Genomic DNA, 25,873 nt, shown 5'->3' on the forward strand with positions numbered 1-25,873 from the left:
CTCCGGCACGGGTCGACGCGACGATTCTCCGGCCTGGATGGGCTGAGCGGCTGTCAACAAAAAGACGAGTCCCGCCGGCGCCGTTCTAACATCCTCTGAGCTGGCAGGACCTCGGCCTTGAAGGGTCCGGGGGCGGCCTGTGGGATAGGGGGGGGGGTCCGACCCCGGGGGGGGCTTCCTTAGTGGCCTGGCCCGCGATCGGGGCCCACCGATCGGCGGGCCAGCCTCGTTGTCGGGAGGCCTCCTTTCCTCCGCGCCGGCTCCTGTAGCCCTGTGCCATTTAGCGTCGGGGCTGGCGCAGGGAAGAAGGCCACTGCACATGCGTTAGTTGGCGCCGGGCCAACTGCACATGGGCCGCTCCAGCGCCGTGCTACCCCACTGTGGACCGGAGAATCGGGTCTCAGTTTGGGCGCTGGCGCCGGAGTAAAACACTCGTTTTTACGCTGGAGTCGGCACTTAGCCGCCCGATGGGAGAATCCTGCCCATGATATGGAGGCACTGGAGAGGTGCAAAGATTAATAAGGATGATATCCAAACTCGAGAGACGATTCCCATCAGGTACAATTGAACAGGCTGCAACTCTTAAGGGTGAAGCTTGAGCAGATCAAACATTTATGAAAAGTTTGAAGGCCAAAACTAGAGGCCATAAATATCAAACAATCACTTGTAAATCCAGTGAGGAGTTCGGGAGACATTTCATTAAGTGGTTACAATGTGGAACTCGCTACCACAAGGCACAGTTGACACAATATCTTGGGTGCATTTAAAGGGAAACTAGATAAAAACATTAGGGAGAAATCAACAGAAAGACATCCTGAATTAGCTGAGTGGATGCAGGCATGGAGCTTAAACACTGGTTTGAATGAGTTGGGCTGAATGGTCTACTTCTAAAGTTCACATACAATAATAAATCTAATATATAGTACAATGTGGACTGACAGCCAATTAATATCTTATTGTATTTTATTTGAAGGTTCTTAGTGAAATTATGAACTTTCCCCACAATAATAAGTTTCGAAAGTTACTTGTTAATATATACAATGAGACCTTGAAGCTATGTCACGGCACTGAATTTCTTCAATGGGACGCTATTTTTAGTTATTTTAAATGAAAGCAATTTTAATAAATCCCCTCATAAATAATATAAAATCATAAAATTAGAATGATTACAACATAGGAGGCCATTCGGCCCATCGTGTTGGTGCTGGCCCTCTTAAGGAGCATTTCACTTAGTGCCGTTACTTTATCTTTTATTCATTCATGGGATGTAGGCTTCGCTGGCTCGGCCAGCACTTATTGCCCATTCCTAATTGGTATATCCACAGTGATGGGAGGGAGGGAGTTTCAGGATCTTGACCCAGTCACAGTGAAGGAGCAGCAATATATTTTCAAGTCAGGATGGAGAGTGGCTTGTAGGGGAACTTGCAGGTGATGGTGTCCTTCTCGGTGTTAGAGGTCACAAGTTTAGAAGATGTTGTTGAAAGAGCTTGGTGAGTTTCTTCAGTGCATCTTGTAACTGGTACACACTGCTGCCAGTAGAGGGTGTGATTGTTTAAGGTTGGTGAATGGGGTGTCAATCAAGCAGGCTATTTCGTCCTGGATGGTGTCGAGCTTCGACAGGAGGCTTGTCCAAACTACGGCCCACAGGTCAAATACCTTCCATCGTGGTTCTGTCGCCGGCCCCGGAGTCAGTGTTCAAGTCACCAGTAAGTGAAATGGAGCTGCTCCTCCATTCACAGGCTGTTTCTCTCCCATGTTTGCTGGTGATAGGCTCACTATCTCTGCCGGAGGAACAGCGTAAAGTGTGCCAGATGCCTGAACACTGGCGGTGGTTAATCTACTGGGGAGGAAAAGATGCTTTCAGGGAGGGGGGGGAAAGAGAGAGAGAGAGACTGCGCACACAGGGCTTATGGGAGGGTGGGGGTTGCAGAGAGAGGGTTCACCCACCCATAGACATACTGCGCAGCGGGGGCGGACTACTGAGGGCTGAGGTATTGCGGAAGCGGCGTCGGACCCGATCGCGGGTCTGACGCCCATTCTCTGCCGCACACTGAGCGCGATTTTGGAGCGGTGGTTCGGAGAATCCCACCCATTATGTCCACTTGTAGAGGAAGGCAGGGGAGGTCTTTCAAGGCAGTAGGTAGCGACCCTGCCTCAGAGCCATAAGCTCTGGGTTCAAGTCCCACTCCAGGACTTGATGGCTACAGAAAGTACGTTCACAACACAGTCAAATGGTTTGATTATCAACCTGTAAATCCTTTCTCTATGATAGGCAGTAAGAGTGGGAGAGTCTTCTGGTCATGCTTGATGTGGTGTGGCACCCTCAAGCTATAGTTTTTGTCGACACGCTAGCGACCTGTTCCAGGAAAGAAACATGGCTTTGTCTGCCTCATCTATCATTAGACATGGGAAAGCCTCTGAAGTCTACCAGGTAAAACACCACTAATGTCTCATCTGATAGCTAACACTGCCATTGCTATAGCACTCTGCTGTACTGAAGTAGCAGTTTAACTAATACAATCATATTGCCACAAGTGTGCAGAATTTGTAGTATTGCATACATATTTTTATTGCTTTATTTTCACAAGATTTTTTTCATCAAATTATTGAGCACGAGGAAAAGTAGCCACAGTGTAAGAAAGCAAGTGTAATGAGAACATCATGTGTGTGTAGGCAGATGGTTTGTGGAAGGAGATAAACACAGGTTAAAGGTGTTTACATAATTCAGGATGTGTTTAAATTCACTGCAGGGTACACCTGGGATCCCACTCCAGACCTGAGCCCACTGCTACTATTTTAAAAACAGAAAATGCTGGAAAAACTCAGCAGGTCTGGCAGCATCTATGGAGAGAGAAACAAGAGTTAATGTTTCACCTCTGTGTGATTCTTCTTCAGAGCTACTGAGCTTCTTCAGTCTCTTCTGCCACTATTCTTCTTCTCCAGCTTCCCTTGGATTCTGGTGCCATTTCCGCTCCTCTTCCCCTTGCCCAGCTATACCATCTTTTATCTTGCCACACCCCCAGCCCCAGATCATATTTCCCAATCTTACATTACTTCTCTGCCTACCTTCACTATGGCTTCTGTGTCAGGCTCGATTCACATGTAAGTGCTCCCATCATCTGTATTTGTCGCTCCTGTGGCATCTAAAGCAGAACTGATTATGGCTCCCACCATTTGCCTTGAATTAACCACCTAGCCATCCTCTCTGAAACATTTTCTTCTTTATAAGCTCTCATCAATATTCATGGCCACACATGACTTTGCCAGCTTTCCTGACCTCTCTACCCCTGTGATCTTGGTCATCAGTAAAAGTACATTCATTGTGTAATTGTGTCCTACCCGTAGCCTCTTTCAATCCCACTTTCTTCTGCATTGACTCATGGAGGAAGTTCTCTGCCAAGCCACAAACTACTGCCTCTCAATTGCCTACAGTTTGATGCTCGATATGCCAAAATATTTCTGCAGCTGTTGATATGTGCAACAAATATGGCCCAGCAACAGTAAAGGAATGATGATATATTTCCAAGTCAGGATGGTGAGTGGATTTGAGGGTAGATTCCCCTTGCATCTGCTGCCTTTGTCCTTCTAGGCAATAGAGGTCATAAGCTTGCAAGGTGCTGACTTAGAAGCCGTGAACAGTTGTTATAATGCATCTTATAATGGTGTACACTGCTGCCACTGTGTGCCAGTGACGGAGAGACTGTCTGGCACTTGTATGTCATGAATATTATTCAAGTCTTGGTGCATATGGACCCAGACTGCTTCAGTATCTGAAGAATCTGAAGAAAAATCCCCATTCTGACCTTATAATGGATGGAAGGTCATTGATGAAGCAGCTGAAGACGGTTGGGCCCATAACGGTCGATTACCTATTATTAGAGCACTTTATAGAATATCCTTCTGGGGAATCCTAAAATATAAATTGGAAATCTCAGAAAATATTTCCTATTTATAATATTAGAAGGAATCACAAAGATTAGTTTAAAGAACAGCCCCTAATGAAACACAACACAATTTTAAAATGTCCATACTTGCACTGGGTATCCATCATATTCAAGGCGCATCTGTGGATCCAAGTATAAGACCTGCCAACAACTCAGGAATGAGAGCTCGTCCAGCAAATTCACTAGCTGCAACCGCGATTTTTTGGCAAACTTCAGAAATAGTTTGATATCACTTGTCAGATACAGCTGTAAAAGAAAGTTGTTTGTGGTTTAATGCAATGCTCATGAGGATAAATAATAAAGCAAACATTCACAACTGGATTTCCAGTTTGTTCTTATGGACAGCAATCAATTTGTTATACAAATTATATTATATTTTGGAAGCATATAAAAAATCTACTGCAAGCACCTGACCAGCAACTCCTTCCAGTGTTCTCAGGGCAAAGCTCTGGCCGTATCGGAGAGGATCACCAACACAACTGCCATCAATACTAACAAAAAGAAAGACCAGTATGAGTATTAAATGTAAACACTGTGCAAAATACTTCATAAAGGCAATTACAGTATAATGCTACCACGACCAGTTAATAAATTAAAAATGTATTTAAAAAAAAATAAATTTAGGGTACCCAATTACTTTTTTCCAATTAAGGGGCAATTTAGCGTGGCCAATCCACCTAGCCTGCACATCTTTGGGCTGTGGGGGTGAAACCCATGCAAACACGGGGAGAATGTGCAAATTCCACATGGACAATGACCCAGAGCCGGGATCGAACCTGGGGCCTTGGCGCCATGAGGCTGCAGGGCTAACCCACTGCGCCACCGTGCTGCCCTGGGTTACACTTTTTTTTTATTAGTCCACTAATTTGGGGATATCCCAGATTCTGCTGCATCTCTGGAGCATCCCAGATTTAAATTTTTCCATGTCCATTGATGTCTGTGCCTTCCGCTGCTAATGCCCTAAGCTTTAAAATTCACTCCCTAAACCTCAAGACATTCCTTAAAACATGCGTCTCTGACCAAGTTTTTGGTCATCTGCTCCAATATTTCCTTATGTGGTTCAGTGTCAGGTTTGGTCTGGTTTTACTTCTGTAAAGGGCCTTGCGATGTTTTACAATGTTAAAGGGTCCATGCAAATGAAAGTTATTGTCACTGTTTAGCAATCATTTTAGGATTTTATTTCAAGCTGTTACAAATGAAGCAATATTATTATCCTATCTAGAATTTTTCTACCTTTTTTTACACACCATAAATATGTTGTAATTTTAAATGTTTATAATGCAACACGGAATGGGCTGATCAATATTGGTCTCACGTTAACTTTTTCTAATGACTGTTGTACACAAGTAATGTAATGCAATGCAATATCAACATCATTAATCTATAGAATTCCTACAGTGCAGAAGGAGGCTAATTGGCCCATCGGATCTGTGCCCACCCTCCAAAAGAGCACCCTACCGAGCCCCCCCCCCCCCCCCCCCCCCCCCCCCCCCCGCCCCCGGCCCAATCCCCAAACCTCACCTAACTTGCATATCTTTGGATGATAGGAGGAAACCAGAGCACCCAGAGGAAACCCACACAGACACGAGAACGTGCAAATTCTACAAGTCACGCAAGGCTGGAATTGAACGCGGTTCCCTGGTGCTGTGAGGCAGCAGTGTTCACCACCGTTCCACCATTTATAATGATAAATCCCATAGGAAAAGAGAATAAATTAAAGAGGGAGCAGCTAATACATTCACAAATTGTCAGCCCTCACAGATCCCATTATGTCGTGCTACACTTGTCCAAATAACATTGTTCTGAGGGTAATATATTAAATACTATACAAAATCTCTGTTCACCAACTGCAGTCTTTTTAAAATTCATTCAAAGGATGCAGGTGTTGCTGGCTGCACTAGCCTTTGTTACCTAATTGCCCTCAAGAAAGTGGTTGTGAGCTGCCTTTTCTTGAACATGCAGTCTATGTGACTGTCAGAGATTCAGTCTTAAAGTTTAAAAAAACATCTAGCTGAAACCAATAAAGTGTCAATGACCTCTGATGCATAGGATATGAACTGTTTTGCCTGGTTTACAGAGTACTGTATGTATCCAAATATTTATAAGTACACACACATTTATATCTTCAATTTAAAGAAAAAAAGTTGAAAAGATTGAGTTAGTAAAATAGCAACTTTTAATATTGAACAATCATATCAGACATTGAAGAAAAGCTCTTAAACCAAATTTAAAACTAGTCTCCTTACCTTGTAATAACAAAAGTATTTCTAATAGTGGGGCTTAACTCCAGGCTGGCACTCAATTCACACGGTGAATCAACTTTTGTACTTGTCAGGAATCTGCTTTGATCCACATTCATAGTCAATGACATGGGACGACGAATTGGATGGACGTTGGCTGCATATTTGTCTACAGTACCAGGATTAATAAGTAACACTTCGTCACCAAAATGAACATATCCATCGCGGCTTTTGGCAAGCTCAGTCTAAAGAAGGTAGATGAAAACTATTTGTTAATTTAAGCAATGATATCCAAATCTAAAATAATGGCTGCCTGGAACATGTCTCAAATATTTGCTGTCACATGATGTTATAAATTGTTGAGGTGTAACGTGGATTATTATTTAGTTCTATCAAATATAAGTTTCAGGGGTCAAGTGATTTACTTTTAAATCATTTGTTTTCTTAATTCCAGTCAAAATTTAGAAAGAGATGGCTCAATGGCTTCTACTGTTGGTGCATGATAATGTCATTGTGAAAGATTAACAATTGTAATCATGGCAAGCTTATTTAATCATATCATTATCGGTCAATTACCTGTTCATGTTACTACAGCACAAATAATTTGCAACACATTCAAAAGGTAGACATAAAACAGAAAAGAATCCAACACAGAGATATCATAAGTAATTGGCCTTCCACAAAACCTCTAACAATCTGAGGTATGGAACATGATTGCAATGCCTCACGATTAATCCTTTAATATAATACTGAGGTAGTCCACATGTGCCAAGTAGGCCCTGAAGTCAATTGCAGAATATCCAGCTTCTGATCTGCTTGAATATCCAGGGAATTTATGTGGCTGGTCCAGTTCAATGTCTTGTCAATGTTGACCCACAGGTTGTTTTAGTTCAAGGAGGAAAGTAGGGGAGTCAATGATAATAAACCCATAGAATATTAAAGGCAAGCGATTAAGCTTTCTCTTGTTTACTAAGACGTCTTGATACCACACACTTGATTAAATGCTGCCTTGATATCAAGGGCAGTAACTCACACCACACTAGCTGATGTCAGACGATGATGTGACAACCATTACAATTAGCTTCAGAAAGAAAAGGGTAAAATGTGGGTTGGCCCTGTTGCCTCACAGCGCCGACGTCCCAAGTTCAATCCCGGCTCTGGGTCACTGTCCGTGTGGAGTTTGCTCATTCTCCCCGTGTTTGTGTGGGTTTCACCCCCACAACCCAAAAAGATATGCAGACTAGGTGAATTGGCCACGCTAAATTGCCCCTTAAATTGAAAAAAATTGATTGGGTACTCTAAATTTATTTTAAAAAAAGAAACGGGTAAAATATCCAGTTTACCATTTATGATTAGTCATCTAAAAATGCCTGTATATATGTGGATTTTGAGCAGGATCAGGATGAAAATTAGTTCTAATGTTTGACTAGTATACAGACTTTCCTCATTTGAGCAAGGTGCAATGATCACAGAACCATATCAAAACATGCCATGAAGGACAAGGAGATTCAATTTTATTAGCTTATCACCATAATGTTTTAGTTTGGCTCATGCTTAAATGTTTATGCTCTTCAAGCTTTCACAGTGCACCACTATCCTTATGTAACTAGGCTTCCCAAAGAAAGGCATTACCATGGTGCAAATAGGTTAACTCATCTCTTTAATGTTTATATCTGTCAGTTAGCAGTGATTGCTCAATGTGTTACGTCTGTAGGCCAGCTGAGGTTTTTCAATATTCAATATCTGTAGGTCAGCAGAAGTTTATCAATATTCAATACCTGTATGTCAGCAGAGGTTTCTCAATGTTCTGTATCTGTAGGCCAGCAGAGGTTCTCAATGTTCTGTATCTGTAGGCCAGCAGAGGTTCTCAATGTTCTAGATCTGTAGGCCAGCAGAGGTTCTCAATGTTCTAGATCTGTAGGCCAGCAGAGGTTCTCAATGTTCTAGATCTGTAGGCCAGCAGAGGTTCTCAATGTTCTAGATCTGTAGGCCAGCCGAGGTTCCCAATGTTCTAGATCTGTAGGCCAGCAAAGGTTTCTCAATGTTCTAGATCTTTAGGCCAGCAGAGGTTTCTCAATGTTCAATATGTGTAGGTCTGCATAGGTTTCTCAATGTTCTAGGTCTGTAGGCCAGCAGAGGTTTCTCAATGTTATAGATCTGTAGGCCAGCCAAGGTTCCCAATGTTCTAGATCTGTAGGCCAGCAAAGGTTTCTCAATGTTCTAGATCTTTAGGCCAGCAGAGGTTTCTCAATGTTCAATATGTGTAGGTCTGCATAGGTTTCTCAATGTTCTAGGTCTGTAGGCCAGCAGAGGTTTTTCAATGTTCTATATCTGCAGGCGAGCAGAGATTCTTCAGTGTTGTTTATCAGTAGTCAGCAAAGTTGCCCAATGTTCTATATCTTTAGCCCAGCAGAGGTTGTTCAATGCTCTATATCTTTAGACCAGCAGAGATTGCTCAAGTACTCAAGAATTTCCAAAGTGCTTTGCAACCAATTGATTCCTTTTAAATCGCAGTCACTGTTGTTATCTAGGCAGGTTTGGCAGTCAGTTTTTCTCATAGATACGTTCCACAAACAGCAATTATTTATAGATCTGCTTTTGACCATGTTCGTGAAAGCATTAAGTTTACCAGGGCAGTGGGACAACCCTCCCCCACATGCTTTCCTTTGCAATCTGTTTCATCCATTTGATTAAGTAGACAGGGACTCAGTTTAAGCTGACATCCGAAAGACCACGGTGGCTAAATCAGGATCTACGCTGCAATTACTATGTCATCCTTGTTCACATGAAGCAGGCAGCACACAAACAGCTAGTGAACATGCCCACGGTTTTCAAATGCTGTGCTGGAGGGTTAGTGCACAAGGTCGACAAAAGGAGAGTGGTTCTCTTCTCCGCATAGGCGTAGAGAGGTGGAGAAAACATTCCAGACAAGTGTTGAGAAGGCAGTGGGTGAAGGTAGCTGTAGTGATGAATGCCAATGGTCCAAACTTAAGGAACTGTAATACAGTGCTGAGAGTAGCATAGTGGCCTCACTTGAGCAGTCAGGATATTCTCATAAGTAATCCTTCCACTACTCCATTCACCTATCAACCTCGATTGATGCCTCAAATTTGATGCTTCATCTCATCCTCACACTCTTCCGTGCTTGTAAGTCTCCCATTCCATTTTTACTATCTGCCCCATCTGGTTTCCACTCTATGAAGGATTAAAATTCTCCCTGACCCCTGCCATCCCACTTGAAGAGGGAGGCACAGCTAATGTATTCCTAAGGATGAAACATCCAGTTTTAGCACTTTTATTTCATTCTTTCATGGGATGTGGGCGTCATTGGCAAGGTCAGCAGTTGTTGCCCATCCCTAATTGTCCTTGAACTGAGTGTTAAGAGTCAACCACATTGATCTGGGTCTGGAGTCATGTGTAGACCAGACCAGGTAGGGACAGCAGATTTCCTTCCTTAAATGACATTAGTGAAACAGATGGTTTTTTACACCAATTGATGATAGTTTCTCTGAGAGTGAGCTAGAGGCCTTCCAGGCTGTGTAGCATAGTTGCTCACAATCTTTAAACAGTTGAACCATTGAGGAGCTTGGATTGAACTTTTTGGCGTAAATACAAACACTTTCATCATTACTTTAATGAATACTGTCCTATCTATGAAAGATTATAGGAAATATCACATCCTTTTATGTGTGTTATGTGTTTCAATTACTCCTTTCTTCTCTACTCCCTCAAAGTATATTATAACTTCAAAAAACCAAGCTAGATCCAGATGTAAGATGTCATTTGTTGAAAACTTGGAGATCCTTTACATGATAAAAGCAAATTCTAAAGGACAGATTTAAGACACAGATTGTTGAGTTCAGTATAAGTAAATGGATTGATCATAAATTTTCTTGTTACATCTGTTAATAGGAAGGGGAAAGTTTGAAACCAAAATTGTTGTAAACATTCCAAAAACATCTGAAATTATTTTTAAAAATAGACTGTCCAACACTTGACCCCTCCCCCCGCCTCCTTACTAACCTCATCGCCTCAAATTGACACATGGCACCTAATTTTCCTCCAACATCAGATAAGGAATATTTCTGTATATTTGCTTTAACCTCATGAGAACTGATTCAGTCTTTGTTATTTTTTTAAAAAATTGAATCATTAGTGACTTGCTGGAACCAAAACCCTTTGGCCCCACCAGGAAATTCCTGGTAGAAGTTAGACACTGGAAGCCCAATGGGAACAAAATTTAAAATGGCAGGTTTCCACCATAAATATATTGCGCCGGTAATTCCCTGTGGGTAAATAATAATCTTTATTGTCACAAGTAGACTTATATTAATACTGCAATGAAGTTATTGTAAAAAGCCCCTAGACGCATCATTCCGGCACCTGTTAAGGTTCACAGAGGGAGAATTCAGAACACGGTAGCATAGTGATTAGCACAATTGCTTCACAGCTCCAGGGTCCCAGGTTCAATTCCCGGCTTGGGTCACTGTCTGTGCGGAGTCTGCATGTTCTCCCCGTGTGTGCGTGGGTTTCCTTCGGGTGCTCCGGTTTCCTCCCACAGTCCAAAGATGTGCAGGTTAGGTGGATTGGCCATGCTAAATTGCCCTTAGTGTCCAAAATTGCCCTTAGTGTCCAAAATTGCCCTTAGTGTTGGGTGGGATTACTGGGTTATGGGGATAGGGTGGAGGTGTGCAGTTGGGAAGGGCGCTCGTTCCAAGAGCTGGTGCAGAGTCAATTGGCCGAATGGCCTCCTTCTGCACTGTAAATTCTATGAAAATTACTTAATACACCCTCCAGCTGTGCCAAACATTGGTCTTTAATATTGGAGAAAGCAGGAGGAAGGTTGAAGGATTCCCTCATGATGGATTTCTTTGGCCTTGGCCTCCCAGCTGCAGAGTGATCTGAACAATGAGATGAACCCAGCATGGTGGGCAGCTCAATTACAGAGGTGGGACCCACTGCCTAATCTTGGGGAGTGGCCCACAATGCCACAGAATGTTGGCACTGTGAACCATTTCACTCATGCCCTTTATCATTCTCTGAGCCAGTGACATCAGTTGATCAATGAGTGGCTTGCCAGGGCTGTTTTTCCTGTAGGGCACTGAAAGCCAATGTCAGTCCATTATTTACACCTTTAAACGTAGGTAGCAGAAGAGGAAGTATTCCACAGGCCTTTGGTACATTCTACTGCAATTTAAGGGTACACTTTAATCATAAGAGGGTATATTTTTCATGGCATAGTTTCAGCGCATAGATCCTATGCCATGTAGGAATGATATAGTCTGATATTAAACATTTTTAAAATACTGGCATTGATCCTGGTCCTGCTAACCTGCAATACCAAAAAACGGCTGACATATAATTGCCCATTTTAACACCTCTAAACTTAAATAGCATCTTGCTTTAGTGGATAATACTGATAATGCTAAACTGCGGAAATACAAAGTATAATATAGATCAACGTTGGCCAAAATAAAACTCAAGAGTCACATGCAACTCTTTTACATATAGATGCAGCTCCTTGCATGGACAGAAGCAAATGATTTCTCTCCCTGAAACTGCAAGATTCTGTTTAAGTTTCATAGCTGAGGTAAGTTATTCTAATCACTTAATTCAAATCTGATGTTTTGCAGACTCTTTCTGAATATTCTACGGTCTATTTCCTGGTTCGATACGTCATGCAATTATGATGGAATTTTTCCAGCCAGGTGGAGGTGGGATCAGGGGCTGGAACAATAGTGGAAATTGCCATTGGGTCGACCATCCTGAAATCCTCCCGCTATATGGTGCGTTTTCAGGGGGGTGGTGGGAGGGAAGTTGGAAACCGCTGTGGATGAGATGGGGAACATTCATGCTGTCAAAATGGCATTCTGGAACCTTTTTACATTTGCAATGCCTCTTTGCCAACGGCACACTGGTCACTTTGTCAGCAACTTGACAGGTCAGAGAAGGTGAATGCACTTTAACGTCATTCAGTTCCTTTTAATGTCATCTCCCATTGATCTAATATATGGCCGCGTCACCCGATCAGCATCTCTCCTAATCCCCAACCCTCCCTTCACTGCTGACCCTCCGGCTTGTGGCCTCTCCTGCTCCCTACCTAACCCATTCTCTTGCTGCTGATCCTATGACCTGCGACCTCTGTTACTCCCTCACTTTCAAAGGCTTTGTATCCAAGAATGTAGACTCACAAGGCCTTTATCTCTAGCAGCGATTAGCCCTGATAACTCGAAGTGTCTTCATACTAAAGGGATAGTACTATTTCAATAGTTTTACAAGGTGGAATTTATTTTAAGCAAACAGTCACATTGAATAAATGCAAAAGTTGTACACATCATGCTGCTCTTGAATGTCTGATGATTACTGTATATGATTCTGAGGTTCAGGTTTGGCCACCCCGATTTTGATTATTTATGCTGTCTTTGATAGAGGTACCATGACACAATTCTACAGCAACTATGGTCAGTAACTGCTGAAAAATTGTTGCATTTGGAAGAAAAAAATCTTAATGTTTGAAACAGATAATTCACCTTGTCTAGTAGTATTTCTTTGTAAGATCCCATCTTTTGTATCGTAAGCTCCCCACGTTCTTTCTTTGCAATGAAGTCTTTAATAACATCCTGTAAAATACAAAAAGTGTTTTACATTTTTGAGCCCATACATACCACACCTTACATTGGTGCACAATTTTGCACCCCATGCCTGGATCTTTGTCCTATTGGTAGATTTACACCAGGACTTAATGCCTGCTCATTTGAAACTCCCAAATCTTGGGGTGGAGGAGTGAGGAGCTGAGGTGTGAAAGAATTAGCAGACTGTCTTTATAGATCTGTGTAGCCAGTTTAAGAGAAACATCGCTTCTCACCAAACAGCAGATTAAAAATTGCTTGCATTTATATAGCCTCTTTCACAGCCATGGAATATTCCAAAGTACTTTACAGTCAGTGTAGTACTTTAGCAATGTTTTTTTTTTTCATTTTTCCAATTAAGGGGCAATTTAGCATGGCCAATCCACCTACCCTGTACATCTTTGGCTTGTGGGGGTGAGACCCACGCAGACTGGGGAGAATATACATACTCCACACGGACAGTGACCCAGGGCTGGGATCAAACTCGGGTCCTCAGTGGCGTGAGGCAGCAGTGCTAACCACTGCGCTACCGTGCCGCCGTACTTTAGCAGTGTTGACTAAGGGATAAATATTGACCAGGAGAGCACTTCTTCTCTTCTTCAAAATAGTGCTATAGGCTCTTCTTCTTCAATCTGAAAGGGCAGATGGATCCTTTGATATCTCATCTAAAAAACAGCACCTCTGGCCATGCAGCACTCCCTCAGTACTGCACTGGAGTGTCAACTTTAATTCTGTGGCTCAAGTCAAGTGTGAGTTAAACCTATAGACGTTCTGACTTGGGTGAAAATTCTCTACGCGGACTGAGTCATGGACGAAGAAGCTGCAGCTCAGGACTGTGAGCAGCTGGAAGGGCCTCCAGATTTTTTGCTATATTTGAAAAGTACCAGCAGCCCCCATAGCAGATAGGTGCAGGTTGTCTGGAGGAAGGTAGCAGAGACAGTTAGTGAAACCTCAACCAACCCTACAACAATTTATGAAAAGGTTTAATGACCTAACAGGGCGAGACCAAAAGATAGATCAAGGCTCGAATGTCAATACACATCTCCTACCACACAGACAGCTTCACTCATCCTCTTGCACCTTTCTCTATCAGCACGAGTGTCAGAGAACTCAATCTGCTATAAGGCAATCACTCCAAAGTCAAAATCGTCCTTATTCAAAACCATTCTTTCAATTCACTTTCACTGTCACAAGGACTTCATGTACTCAAGGATACAGTTTTTAAAAGGAGAAGGCAACTTGATCTCATTATTATGGCAAGCCTGCTGTCACATGAGACAAGTCTGCATGACACTCACAGACTTGTAAATTTAGCTTCTGTCCCTCCAAATAAATAATTGCACATAACCAGCTGAGAAAGACAACTGATGGGAGGACCACCATCATTGAAACCCCAATGACTGAAATTGGACATTAGTACCAACTTGTGAAAAAGCCAGGGGAGTCCAACGAGCTTCTGAAAAGTCCTTTATTTCAGCAACAGCATCATACATACACAGGGCCCGGTTACCTTTCACCGGGTCCTCATTCCTTTTTAGCCATCTCTACAGCTGCCTGCCTTTTATACTAGTGCTGGGTTAACTCAGTCTTTTTGAACACGGGGAACAATCATCCCCAGGTGGATGAGTCCTGTGCAGGTTATTACACAGCTCAAATCAAGTGGAATCGCTTTACTTACTAATACTGAAATTCAGTTCAATGAAATTCAATGGGATGGAACATTGGGCAGCTAATGTGTGACCGACGCAATACTACTTGTTTATCTGCCTACAACGTCCAAATTCAACTCCTGAGTCCACAGAAAGAGAAGACAATTAATTCTTTATAGAAAGGTGAGAGACTAAGAAAAGATATATGATCAAGTAAGTTGTTTTAGATTATGAGGTGTTATATTTAATAGGAAGGCAGACAGGTGAGAATGCAGGAGAGCGTGAAGTTGGTGGTGAGCTGACAAGAGAAGGCTTGACAAAGTTCAGTATTCATTGCTTCAGCCTCTGATGTTTTCAGAAAGTATTGCAATGCCTGTTCTAACACTCCTAAACAAGCTCTTGTGTTTTTCATACTATTGGGTACCTTGGAGTAAGAGGTGAGCAACTCCAATGACTTACCGGCTACTTCCAGATTAACAGTAACTGCCATGTTAAGGGCAGCACGGTAGCATTGTGGATAGCGCAATTGCTTCACAGCTCCATGGTCCCAAGTTCGATTCCGGCTTGGGTCATTGTCTGTGCGGAGTCTGCACGTCCTCCCCGTGTCTGCGTGGGTTTCCTCCGGGTGCTCCGGTTTCCTCCCACATTCCAAAGATGTGCGGGTTAGGTGAATTGGCCAATGATAAATTGCCCTTAATCTCCAAATTGCCCTTGGTGTTGGGTGGAGGTGTTGAGTTTGGGTATGGTGCTCTTTCCAAGAGCCGGTGCAGACTCAAAGGGCCGAATGGCCTCCTTCTGCACTGTAAATTCAATGATAATCTATGATTAATCTAGGACAAAGGTTCGGCACAACATCGTGGGCCGAAGGGCCTGTTCTGTGCTGTATTTTTCTATGTTCTATGTTCTATGTTCTATGTTCTTCCTGACTCTTAATCCTGGTGTTTTACCTGTGTTACCACCAGCAAAGGGACATCCACTTTGCAAGGAATTTGTTAGACAATTGGAAATGCTCACTAGCGTTTGAACGAGAGGGAATGTCATTCCAATGGGGTGGGCGGGAGGGGTGGGGGGTGCGCTGTGCAGAAACAAACAGCCTTGGGGAGGACCCTGGGGACTCACCTCTTATAGAGCCCGATCTTCAAAATAACAGTAAGGAGTCTTACAACACCAGGCGCGAAATTCTCCGACCCCCCGTAGGCCTGGATGGGCCGAAGTCCCGCTGCTAGGATGCTTGTCCCGCCGGCGTGGATTAAACCACCTCTCTTACCAGCGGGACAAGGCAGCATGGGCGGGCTCCGGGGTCCTGGGGGGGGGGCGCGGGGCAATCTGACCCCGGGGGGTGCCCCCACGGTGGCCTGGCCCGCGATCGGGGCCCACCGATCCGCGGGCGGTCCTGTACCGCGGGGGGCACTCTTTTCCTTCCGCCTTCGCCACGGTCTCCACCATGGCGGAGGTGGAAGAGACTCCCACCACAGCACATGCACGGGGATGCTGTGAGCGGCCGCTAACGCTCCCGCGCATGCGCCGCCCGGCAATGTCATTTCCCCGCCAGCTGGCAGGGCACCAAAGGCCTTTTCCGCCAGCTGGCGGGGCGGAGATCAGTCCGGCGCGGGCTTAGCCCCTCAAGGTTAGGGCTGGGCCCCCCAAGATGCGGAGGATTCCGCACTTTTGGGGCAGCGCGATGCCCGACTGATTTGCGCCGTTTTGGGCGCCGGTCGGCGGATATCGCGCCGATACCGGAGAATTTCGTCCCAGGTTAAAGTCCAACAGGTTTGTTTTGAATCACTAGCTTTCGGAGCGCAGCTCCTTCCTCAGGTGAATGAAGAGCTTCTAAATAACAAAAGAGCTATACGGATCTCTTTTGCGGGTAACGGAGATGTCTTCCATGCAAATGGTTGAGATGATGAAAAGTGCAAATGAAACACATTGCAATAAAATGTTCATGATTTGCAGAGCACTCAGAGACTATGGGTAGGGTTATCCATTTCTTGAATGGACAAATGGATACAGCAGATGCTCAGGGGGGTTTAAGATTCTCTGAAGCTGCATTGGAAATCCTGATGCAGCAGTGGCGAGGAGAGAGGAGATACCCATCCACACCCTGGCACACACCTACCCCCAGCCAAGGAACACCAGTGGAAAGACCATGCTGAAGTGCAAGCCTCAAGTTGTAGTTAACTGCAGGTGACACAGCTTGGTGAGACAAAGGCACTTTGTAGATAAAAGCAAAACACTGAGGATGCTGGAAATCTGAAATTAAAACAGAAAATGCTGGACAAACTCAGCAGGTCTGGCACCATCAATGGGGGGAGAAACAGAGTTAACGTTTTGGGTACATATGACCCTTCTACAGAACCTGAACCTTAAAGATTGCTCCTCATTGAATTTTAACGTGGGAAAGGGATTTCCTGATTACCTGCTGTAGAATAACCTTCTGTGCAGTGCCCCTTCCTTTCTGTGGCAGTTCCTCCTGCTCTCTTCCTTTCTGCCTTCCCTACTTTTCCAGCCTGAAGACAGTCCTACCGGACCTTCCAGCAATGGAATCCAGCAACTTGGACATCAGTAAACCTTGTTAATCAACCAATCTTGTTGAGACTGTCTCCTTCACAAGGACCTCCAAACTTTTCACTATTGAGGGTCAAACCTCTAAATTTGCTCAAAAAACAGTCTAACTGTGTCAACGACTACATGCCTCCCAGGGTTTCAATCCCGTCTCCTGAGACTCTCTTCCTCTGGATTTCCAAGTCGGCACTCCAGCTTCTGCTTACTGGCACAATTTCAGCTCTTTAATAGCCGGTTAGCTTCCCCAGGCTGGCATTGCCCCTGGATTTCACCAAGCTCCCCAACTGCACAAAGCTTTGAATAGCTCCTAGGGCATCTTCTAAGTCCTGAGAGCCAGTTACCTTTCCGGCATTGAGCCAGTGACCTTCCACCTTCTCAGCTCCCACGACTTTGTCTGAGTCCTAATGTAGTGAGCCATCAAACAGCTCCTAGGACTCCACCCATCTCCATGAACCCGTAACCTTCCAGGGTTCGCTGAATAGTCTTAAAATTAATTGTAGCTCTAATCCTAAAACAAAACTCTCTGAGCTGTATTTCTTTGCAAGAGGTGTAGACATCTCATCTCAAATTCTCCAGCTAAGTAAGACCACCCGCAGTTTTATGATCTTATCTTTCTAACTGTTAACCCATTAAGTCTACAGGGCCCCTCATTTTAAGCTGAATAGTCTTCAAGCTGCTTCAGTTGCATTTATCCCATTTTCTACAGTAAAATTTTAATTTTCACAAAACTAAAAATTCCCTCTAAAGTATTATGAACCATGAACTGCGTATTTATAATAAGGTTAAGGACGGGAATTGGGGTTTCCACTCACACCGCCTATCTGTATTTAAATCGAGCAGATTAGACTTTAAGATAAGCTAAAATGGGACTTCCTTTTTGGCAGAAATATTCAAGTCCAGTCTTTTGTGATGGATTTTACCTGGCACTTTTAGGAATCCAGTTTCTCTCTTTACTGCTTAAAATAGCGGGTATTTCAGAGCAAAATATAGTGGATGGAAAATCCCCCTCATATGTATTATTAAATTTAATTATGAGTGAGTAGGCATTGCTGGCTAGGCCAGTATTTATTTCCCATCCCTAATTGCCCTTGAGATGGTGGTGGTGAGCTGCCTTCTTGAATCGCTGCCGTCCATGTGGTGTTGGTACACCCACAGTGCTGTTGGGAAGGGAATTCCAGGATTTTTACCCAGCAACACTGAAGGAAAGGTGGTATAGTTCCAACTCAGGATGGTATGGGTGGCTTGGAGATGAATGTGCTGGTAGATGGAAGTGTTCCCATGCATCTGCTGCTCTTGTTCTGCTAAGTTAGAGTTTCCCAAATCTTTCCAAACACGGAACTCTTTTGAACACCGAAGAAACATTTGTATTAAATTAAAGACTTAAACCTTAAAAAAAGGGTTATGTTATGGGCCAGGTTTTAGAGAACCCCAAAGTGTATCATGGAGTTCACCTGACCCACAATTTTTAATAGATTGTGGTATGGGGAGCACACGGCTCACTCTATAGGTGTGGTTCAGAAGAAATGGAAAAGTATTTTTTAAAGCAAAACACTGTTTAATCTATGAACTCAAGTTAACCTTTTAAAAACATACAGTGAACATCTTAGCAACCATTAATTCAAATACAACCCCCAAAGAATACACTACGTAATCCTTTAAGCTTTCCTTTTAACATCCATAAGACTTAAAACACCTTTTACCAGAAGCACATCAGGTTAAAGTCACTACTGTTATTAGTTTTGAATCACCAGGATCGATTTACAGTCTTTAGATTACAGAGAGAGACTCTAATACACCTTCTGGCTGTGACTGCAGCTATCCAGCGCTGAAAACGAAACTAAAACACACCCTGCAGCAAACAGCCTAAAACGAAAGCAAAAAGCTGACAGCCAGCCCAGCTCCACCCACTCTCTGGCATCATTGCAGTAATAAACACCCATTCCTTAAAGGTACTCTCACATGACACCTCCCCCCAAAAAAAAAGAAATAAACCATCAACTTCAAGATGGTTTCATTTTTCACCTTTTCACCATCCAAGAAATGCACACAGTAAATATACTTTATCGTTTAAAAAAAACAACACACGCAAACAGGTATAATAATATAGTCAATTTTTTCTGTTCTTCTTCCTCCAATTGAAATCCTTCTCAATTGACAGTCTCTTTGAACAAGAAGGTCCTTGCACGATCCGTCCATTTCTCTATGCCTCGGCATTTCTCTTTAAAGTCAGATACTTTAGTTCAATCTGATCACAGAGTCCCTTGTAATTCTCCAACACATGAGCATTGGTTATCACAGCTTTCAGGCAGTCAAATGCCTGTTGAAACTCTGCTGTCCACTGGAATTTGTTACACTTCTTGAGCAAGTCCGCCAGTGGATCAACCACGCTACAAAAATGTTTCACCAATGTTTGAACAAATCCATTCATGCCAAGAAATCGAATTATTTCCCGTCATCTTGAGGGTATCGGAAACTCCTCAATAACTGTTGGTTTCACATCCCGTGTGACCATTCGACCCTGTCCAATTGTATGGCCAAGGAAAGTGACTTGGGCTTTTCCAAATTCACTTTGGCTAGGTTTATCACCAAACTCGCCTCCTGAAGTCGATCGAATAACTCCATCAGATGTTTTAAATATTCTGTCCATGTCTGGCTGAAAATTATCAGATCGTCGATGTATACCGCACAATTGGGTAATCCTGAAACAACTTTGTTAGTTAACCATTGAAATGTGGCTGGGGCGTTTTCACGCCAAATGGAATAACTTTGAATTGGTATATACCATCTGGAATCACAAAAGCTGAAATCTCCTTCGCCCTTTCGGGTAAAGGTACCTGCCAGTAACATTTAAGTAAATCCAGTTTGGAAATAAAAGCGGATTGTCCCACTTTCTCAATGCAATCCTCCAAACGTGGGATAGGATAAGAGCCCGTTCTTGTAACTGCATTAACCTTTCTATAGTCCACACACAACCGTTGGGTACCGTCTGGTTTTCGTACCATCAATATGGGTGAGCTCCATTGGCTGCAACCCACTTCAATTATGCCATTTTTAAGCATACTCTCAATCTCTTTGTTAACCTGTGCCAATTTTAAAGGGTTAAGTCTGTATGGATGTTGTTTGATTGGAACAGGATTTCCCACATCTACATCATGTATAGCCATTTTAGTACTTCCCAATTTATCTCTACAAACTTGCCCACGTGATATCAATAACTCTTTCAGGTCAGTCCGTTTTTCGTCTGGAAGGTAACTCAACAATTTATCCCAATTTTTAAGAACATCCTCATTTTCCAATTTAATTTGAGGTGTGTCAAATTCACAGTCATCTGGATTTGGTTCGTCACTTTGAGTTAGAATCATTAAAACCTCCTTCTTTTTCTCTCCTCCCCTTTCAAAGTATCTTTTAAGCATATTTACATGACACATCGGTGAGTCTTCCTTCTATCTGGTGTTTTTACCACATAATTCACCTTACTTAATTTACTTTCAATCTGATACGGTCCACAAAACCTTGCTTTTAAAGGTTCACCTACAATTGGTAACAATACTAAAACTTTATCTCCACCGGCAAGACTACAAACTTTGGATTTCTTGTCCGCTACCCGTTTCATCACATTTTGTGCAACTTTTAAATGTTGTCTAGCCAATTCACCTGCTCTATTTAATTGTTCCCTAAAATTTGATACGTAATCCAATAACGTAAGTTCTGATTTCTCACTCACCAATTTTTCCTTAATCAATTTAAGTGGTCCTCTTACCTCATGACCAAAAATTAGTTCAAAAGGACTAAATTTGGTTGATTCATGAGGTGCATCCCTAAATGCAAACAGTACGAATGGAATTCCTTTATCCCAATCCTCTGGATAATCTTGACAATAAGCCCTTAATATCGTCTTTAATGTCTGATGCCACCTTTCTAACGCTCCCTGCGATTCTGGATGGTACGCAGTTGATTTAAATTGTTTTATTCCTAAGCTATCCATAACTTCTTTGAATAACCTTGAGGTAAAATTCGATCCTTGATCCGATTGTATTTCTGTGGGTAGTCCATATCTAGTAAAGAATTTAAGTAACTCCTCCACAATCTTTTTAGCTGTAATATTACGTACTGGAATGGTCTCTTGAAACCTAGTAGACACATCCATTATAGTCAAAAGATATTGATTCCCACTTTTCGTTTTAGGAAGCGGTCCTACGCAATCAATTAGGACCCTTGTAAAAGGTTCCTCAAATGCTGGAATGGGTATTAAGGGCGCTGGTTTTATCACTGCTTGAGGTTTCCCTATCACTTGACATGTGTGACATGATTGACAACATTTAACTACATCTTTATGCAGTCCAGGCCAATAAAAATGTTTCTGGATTTTAGCTTGAGTTTTCCTTATCCCCAAATGACCTCCCACTGGTACCTCATGTACAACTCGCAACACCTCCTTTCTATACCCTACCGGCAATACTACTTGATGAACTTCTGCCCACTTTTCATCCGCCTGCATTTGTAAAGGTCTCCATTTTCTCATCAAAACATCACTTTTATGGTAATAACACTCTGATATATACTCAGATTCCTCTTCCGTGTATGCTTTCTGATACATCAGTTTTATTTCTACATCTTTCTGTTGTAACTCTGCCAATTTTCCTGAACTAAAAATATCCGCCTCATCCTCCACCTGTTCTTGTTCTTTTTCAACCATCTGATCAAAAATCTTTTCTGATAATTGCACTTCAACTTCATTCTTTGATTTCTCCTCTTGTCTTAACCTGTGACTTTGCGACCTTGTTACTACACAATCCGGAAAAATCCCAGGATATTCGTCCTTCAACACTTCAGTTGTCTGATTTTCCACTGACTTATCCACCACAGCAGGCATCACTCCCACCTGCAATCCAGCTATATCATTACCCAAGATAAACTGTATTCCTAGACAAGATAGTTTCTCTATCACTCCTACTACCACTTCACCACTCTTCACTGGACTTTCCAACCTTACGTAATTGAACACTACTCCTCTCACCCTGAATTCTACATATTACCACTTTTTCTGGCAATATTCTTCCCAGACTACATAACTCATCGTCTCTTACCATTAAAGATTGACTAGCTCCCGTATCTCTTAAACTTGTGACTTCTTTACCTGCTCCTCCTGATACACATGAGTAAACTTTACCCACACAAGTAAATTCTTTAAAGAGATCTGGCACCTTTTTATCAATCACCTCTTGATCAGGCTGTACAATCTTTTGCACCTCCTTCGCTTCACTTGTGCTTTCCTTTACCACTTAACAAACCCCACTGTCTTATTCTGTTTTACCATATCAGCCTTCCCAGTGCTTTTCTTCAACCACCAACACTGTGATTTTACATGGCCTAGTTTATTACAGTGAAAACATTTGAAACTTTTCATTTCTTTTCCTCCCTCCTGGATTTCTTTTTTAATCTGAGGTACACTCTCCTTATTATCTCCCATCAGATCACCATTACCTTTACCACTTGAGTATTTCTCATGTCCCCAGTTTCTATCCCTCATAGGCTGAAACTGATGTTGGAAACCAAGCTTTGATTTATGAACTAATTCATAATCATCTGCCATTTCTGCTGCTAATCTCAGTTTTAAACCTCTGTTCTTCCACATGAGTTCTCACTACATCAGGAATTGAATTTTTAAACTCCTCCAAAAGTATAATTTCTCTGAGAGCTTCATAGGTTTGGTCTATTTTCAAAGCCCTTATCCACCTATCAGAATTACTCTGTTTGATCCTTTCAAACTCCATGTATGTTTGACCAGGTTCTTTCTTTAAATTTCTAAACCTTTGTCTGGAGGCTTCTGGCACGAGTTCATATGCATCTGAGATGGATTCTTTCACCTCCTCATATGTCCCAGATACCTCCTCCGGTAGCGATGCAAACACTTCACTAGCCCTACCTACCAGCTTTGTTTGAATCAGTAATACCCACATGTCCTGTGGCCATTTCATTTGTTTAGCCACCTTCTCAAATGAAATGAAAAAGGCTTCTACCTCCTTCTCGTCAAACCTTGGCAATGCTTGGACATACTTAAATAGATTCCCACCAAGCCTTCGACTTTGACGTTCTTTCTCACAATCCTCATTACTACCAACCAACTGTACGTTTCCCTTTACGTCTGCCTAATTTAACCAACTGTCATGTTTCATGGCCATTTTCTGAAGTTCAAACTCTCTCTCTTTATCTTTTTCCCTGATCTGTATCTCCCTTTCTCTTTCTTTTTGTTCTGCTGGGGCTATTCTTTCTGTTTTCCTTTCTTCTCTCTCTTTTTCCTCTCTCTCTCTTTCTCTTTCTTTTTCCTCTCTGTCTCGTTCTTATTCAAGCTGCTTTAATTCTTTCTCATGTTCCATTTGTTTAATTTGTAACTGAATTTTTGCCATTTCCAATGAGTCAAACTGTATCTCAGACAACTTTAAATGCTTAGCCACTGCCATAATTACCTAATCTTTTCGCATTGTGTCAGGTAATGTTAACTGCAATGTTTTTGCCAAATCCAACAGTTTGCTTTTAGTCTCTGCCCGTAAGGTATTGCGTGTGACCGTCTCCACCCCCAAAAACTTCAGAGCCTCTGAAAGAGCCATTGTCCACAACACACTCCCTACTTAAACTGGAATACCACACCTGAAAAGCAACCACAATATGCTCACCCCTCACTGTCTTTACGTTCACTAAGCCAATCCAATAGATAGACTTTCATCCCCTCGAGCCCCCAATTTGTTATGGGCCAGGTTTTAGAGAGCCCCAAATTGTATCATGGAGTTCACCTGACCCACAACTTTTAATTGATTGCGGTATGGGGAGCACACGGCTCACTCTACAGGTATGGTACAGCAGAAATGGAAAAGTATTTTTCAAAGCAAAACAATGTTTATTCTATGAACTTAAGTTGACCTTTTAAAAACATACAGTGAACATCTTCGCAACCATTAATTCAAATACAACCCCCAAAGAATACAACACTAAGTAATCCTTTAAGCTTTCCTTTCCCGTACCAGCCTCCCCGAACAGGCGCCGGAATGTGGCGACTAGGGGCTTTCCACAGTAACTTCATTTGAAGCCTACTTGTGACAATAAGCGATTTTCTTTCTTTCTTTCTTTCTTTCTTTAACATCCATAAGACTTAAAACACCTTTTACCAGAAGCACATCAGATTAAAGTCACTACTGTTATTAGTTTTAAATCACCAGGATCGATTTACAGTCTTTAGATTACAGAGAGACTCTAATACACCTTCTGGCTGCGACTGCAGTTATCCAGCTCTGAAAACAAAACTAAAACACACCATGCAGCAAACAGCCTAAAACGAAAGTAAAAAGATGACAGACTGCCCAGCTCCACCCACTCTCTGACATCACTGCAATAATAAACACCCATTTCTAAAAGGTACTCTCACTAAAGATACTTATATACACACCTATTTATAAACACCCATTTCTTAAAGGTACTCTCACATGACAATTATTATTGCACAATAGGTACAAATATACAAAACCAAAATATACAGAAACAATTTCTTTAAAGTTTTTTTTCTATTTCGTGTGTTTTATTTTAATTAAAATGTTCTCTTATTCAACAAATGCTTCCAAGTCTTACCTTCTTTTTGTCATTTTTAATGGGTGGAGTGATGCTGATCCATTGCTCACAAATTAATTTACTACTGGTAGTGTTGCTGAAGAGTTGGATTCTCATTTCAGAGACGCACACACAAAATAAGCACAAGCACACACACACATGCACCTCTCTCTCTCACACCCACACTCACTTCTCTCTCACACACTCACTTCTCTCTCACACATACACACATCTCTCTCACACACACACACATCTCTCTCACACACACACTTCTCTCTCACACATGCACTTCTCTCTCACACACACCATCTCTGTCTCACACACAGGCACACTCATCTCTGTCTCACACACAGGCACACTCATCTCTGTCTCACACACAGGCACGCTCATCTTTGTCTCACACACAGGCACACTCATCTCTGTCTCAAACACACATTCATACATCTCTCTCTGTTCTCAGTTAACTCAGGATATCACTCCAAGACAAATCAAGCCAATGGGGCCTCCAAGGGCATAAATTGGAAATAGTGAAAAGTAAATTTAAAAGATATTGAAAAAAATGTCTTTAGTGTCAGTTTGGTTCAATGGTTGTGTTTTTACCTTTACGTTACATGGTTTTAGGCTTAATCCCCAGTTTAGGAATAGAGCATGTAGCCTCACTTGGCTGCAGTAAATAAAGAGTACTATATTATCCAAGCAGCATTCTTTGCGATGAGCTGTTAAACTGAGACCCTATCTGCTTGTTTTAGTGATGGTAAAATACTTCATGTCCATTTTCAAAGAAGAACAGGAAACTCTGCTGATGTTCTGACAGCATCCCTCCATTAATCAACACCACCACCAGAAATGAACTGAGCGTCTATCCCACTTTGCTTTGTGGAGCCTTGCAATATGCAAGGTAGCTGCTGCATTTGCCTACAAAACAGGAGTGACTACTGTAACTACTACTCTGGGGTGACTGGGAGGAACAGAAAAATGTTTTACAAAAGCAAGTTCTGTATTCTGCTTAGCCAAAAATACTCTGCCAGATAAATCAGTGGCGTCAAATACATTTGAGGTGTTCAAAATGGAACTGAATGCGAAGCGAGGTGAAGTGCAAAAGGGTGAGTTTAAGTAGGAAAAAAGGTATTTTCTTCGCCCAATGGTTAATAATTTATTTAAGCTATCGCTTGAGCTATTGTCTGCAGCTCGGCACATTAATTAATGAAAGAGAAGTTCAGCGGTTTGTTCAGAATTTCAGTAACAGTCCC

The 25,873-nt window shown here is 42.4% G+C and overlaps 1 protein-coding gene across 1 annotated transcript in view; it reads right to left on the minus strand.

Moving 5' to 3' along the window:
* Positions 1–25,873, minus strand: part of cfap161 (cilia and flagella associated protein 161) — a 45,906-nt gene that overhangs the window by 9,803 nt on the left and 10,230 nt on the right. Inside the window, exons 2-5 of the mRNA XM_072468754.1 lie at positions 12,715–12,804; positions 6,191–6,429; positions 4,354–4,435; positions 4,032–4,190 (exon numbers count right to left, since the gene is read on the minus strand). Of these exons, the coding sequence (XP_072324855.1) occupies positions 4,032–4,190; positions 4,354–4,435; positions 6,191–6,429; positions 12,715–12,804 (570 nt within the window). The remainder of the gene's footprint in view (positions 1–4,031; positions 4,191–4,353; positions 4,436–6,190; positions 6,430–12,714; positions 12,805–25,873) is intronic.

The sequence above is a fragment of the Scyliorhinus torazame genome, chromosome 12 (genome assembly GCF_047496885.1).
Source record: "Scyliorhinus torazame isolate Kashiwa2021f chromosome 12, sScyTor2.1, whole genome shotgun sequence".
NCBI lineage: Eukaryota > Metazoa > Chordata > Chondrichthyes > Carcharhiniformes > Scyliorhinidae > Scyliorhinus > Scyliorhinus torazame.